The sequence below is a fragment of the Acanthamoeba castellanii genome, assembly GCF_000313135.1.
Source record: "Acanthamoeba castellanii str. Neff unplaced genomic scaffold scf7180000084697, whole genome shotgun sequence".
NCBI lineage: Eukaryota > Discosea > Longamoebia > Acanthamoebidae > Acanthamoeba > Acanthamoeba castellanii.
In genome coordinates this window covers 55,275-57,616 of record NW_004457437.1, presented here as the reverse complement: position 1 = coordinate 57,616, position 2,342 = coordinate 55,275, and the positions used below count along the sequence as shown (strand labels likewise).

At 59.2% G+C, this 2,342-nt stretch overlaps 1 protein-coding gene across 1 annotated transcript in view; it reads right to left on the bottom strand.

Moving 5' to 3' along the window:
• Window positions 1–148: 148 nt before the first annotated feature.
• The window catches only part of ACA1_128240 (ferrochelatase), a gene marked incomplete at both ends in the record, with an annotated part of 3,535 nt that continues 1,341 nt past the window's right edge, over window positions 149–2,342 (bottom strand). Inside the window, 7 exons of the mRNA XM_004338923.1 lie at window positions 149–343; window positions 492–626; window positions 724–846; window positions 965–1,126; window positions 1,229–1,345; window positions 1,627–1,782; window positions 1,888–2,193. Coding sequence (XP_004338971.1) covers window positions 149–343; window positions 492–626; window positions 724–846; window positions 965–1,126; window positions 1,229–1,345; window positions 1,627–1,782; window positions 1,888–2,193 — 1,194 coding nt within the window. The remainder of the gene's footprint in view (window positions 344–491; window positions 627–723; window positions 847–964; window positions 1,127–1,228; window positions 1,346–1,626; window positions 1,783–1,887; window positions 2,194–2,342) is intronic.

Sequence of the window (2,342 nt, the reverse complement as noted above, 5' to 3'; positions counted from 1 at the left end):
TTACACGGGTGCACGGGCAGGACGTGGACGAGGCCACCTTCAGGCAGCTGGAGCAGGAGCTGGGCTGGCACACCCTCGTTCGTGCGCGTCTCCTGTAGTGCATTCCAAGCATTCCTCTTTTCTGTTTTAGCCTACGTGGCCAGCCACCTTAAGAGATAGGGGAGGTGGCCGCGAGGGCCGAGGCGATGTCGAGGGTGAAGGAGGGGCTGGCCGAGGAGTCGGTGAGGGAGTCGAGGAGGAGGCCCCGCTTGGGCTCCTTGTCGAGCGAGGGCGTTTTTCGGAGCAGCTTGAACAGGCCCGTGCCCACCGCGATCGGAATGCCCATGATGATGCTCTCGCTGACCTGTGTGTGCGCGCCCAGCCAGGTCAGACAAACCGCACACGCACACGCACCACCGCACACGCACACCGCCCAGCCAGGTCAGACAAACACGCAAACGCCACCGCACGCACGCACCACCGCACACGCAACGCGCGGGAGGAATGCGTACGCCGGTGATGGTGTCCTGGCGAGCGTGGAAGGAGGCGTTGAAGAGGTGGTCAGTGGTCTTTTCGAAGGAGGCCAACATCATCACGCTGTCGTTCATCTTGTCGATACCGTGCCGCGTGATACCCAGAATCTCACCCTACACGTGTCGTGTGTCGTGTGCGATGATGAGTGTCGTGTGTCGTGTGTGTCGTGTCGTGTTGTGTGTCGTGTTTTGAAGAAAGGGAAGAGCGTACTCGGAAGCACATGAGATCGGCGAGAAGCATGACGTGGCGCGTGTCGATGTTCATGCCGTGCTCCTTCATGGTGTACTGGATTTCGTTCATGATCGTCACGCGCGCGGCTTCAATGCCCAGCGTCTGACAGACCACCCACCCAACCACACCATTGCACGTCAATAAGCGGTATAGCGTGTGCGTGCGTGCGTGTGTGTGTGTGTGTGTGCGTGCGTGTGTGTGTATGTGGTGTGTGTCGTACGGTCATGACTTCGATGATGTGGTTGGAGGTGGTTCGGGAGCCGACCACGCCCGGGGTGGCCATCACGGAGAGGAGGTTGTAGCCCTCCACCAGCAGGTTGTACCGCGCGTCCGCACCCGAGCCCTTCTTGTTGATCACCGCCCTCGACACCGTCGGAATTCCCTGCATTCCAAAAATAATAATAGCACATTATTATTTTGTTATTCATTTATCACTTATTTTAAATAAGAATAAATAAATATCAGATAATAAATAAATACGAACCCGAATGAGTACGCTGGGGAGGAGGTTCTTGACGGTCTGGAGCGAGAAGTACATCTGCTCGCGCGAGCGCTCGATGGGCATCACACGCAGCTTCCACTCGCCGCTCGTCGACACGTGCTATGTAGATCATAGATGAGTATGTGTCGTGTGTCGTGTGTCGTGTGTCGTGTGTCGTGTGTCGTGTGTCGTGTGTCGTGTGTCGTGTGTCGTGTGTCGTGTGTCGTGTGTCGTGTGTCGTGTGTCGTGTGTCGTGTGTCGTGTGTCGTGTGTCGTGTGTCGTGTGTCGTGTGTCGTGTGTCGTGTGTCGTGTGTCGTGTGTCGTGTGTCGTGTGTCGTGTGTCGTGTGTCGTGTGTCGTGTGTCGTGTGTCGTGTGTCGTGTGTCGTGTGTCGTGCATACCTCGGCCTTGATCTTGGTGCGCGGGCTGTTGAGGATGGCGCGCATGACGGACGCCGAGTTGATCTCCAGCTGCAGCGCACGAATGGCGTCCTTGTCCAGCTTCACCGAAATATAGCATCCGCCCGGGTTGTACACCTCCTTAATGTACTCCGACACCTGCCACACACGCTCAGCCTCTTTCCGCACACACACGCACACACACACAACCGCACACACGCACGACCGCGCACACCGCACACGCTCGACCGCACGCGCGGGTACCTCGCCCAGGGTGGTCTTTTCGATGCGGCCCTTGACGATGCGGGCAAACTTTTCGTCCGAGTCCTGGGAGAGGATGGCGGTGATGATGGGCGTCGAGATGTTCTTCGAGGCGTTGATGATCTCCTTGATGCGCGGCACGCCGAGGGTGATGTTCATCGACGCCACGCCGGCAAAGTGGAAGGTCTTGAGGGTCATCTGCGTGCCGGGCTCGCCGATGCTCTGCGCGCCCAGGGCGCCGACGGCGGTGCCGGGCTCGATCTCGGCGCGCTTGAACTTGTCGCGGCACAGCGACAGGAACGCGTCGAGCTGCCTCGCCGTCCAGCTCAACACGCTGTGCGTGTCGTGTCGTGTCGTGCGCGTGTGCGTGTGCGGTTGGTGAGCGTGTGCGGTGAGTGTGGTGTGCGGTTGGTGAGCGTACCCGTCGACGGCCTTGGTGTGTGCGATGCGGCGCTGGG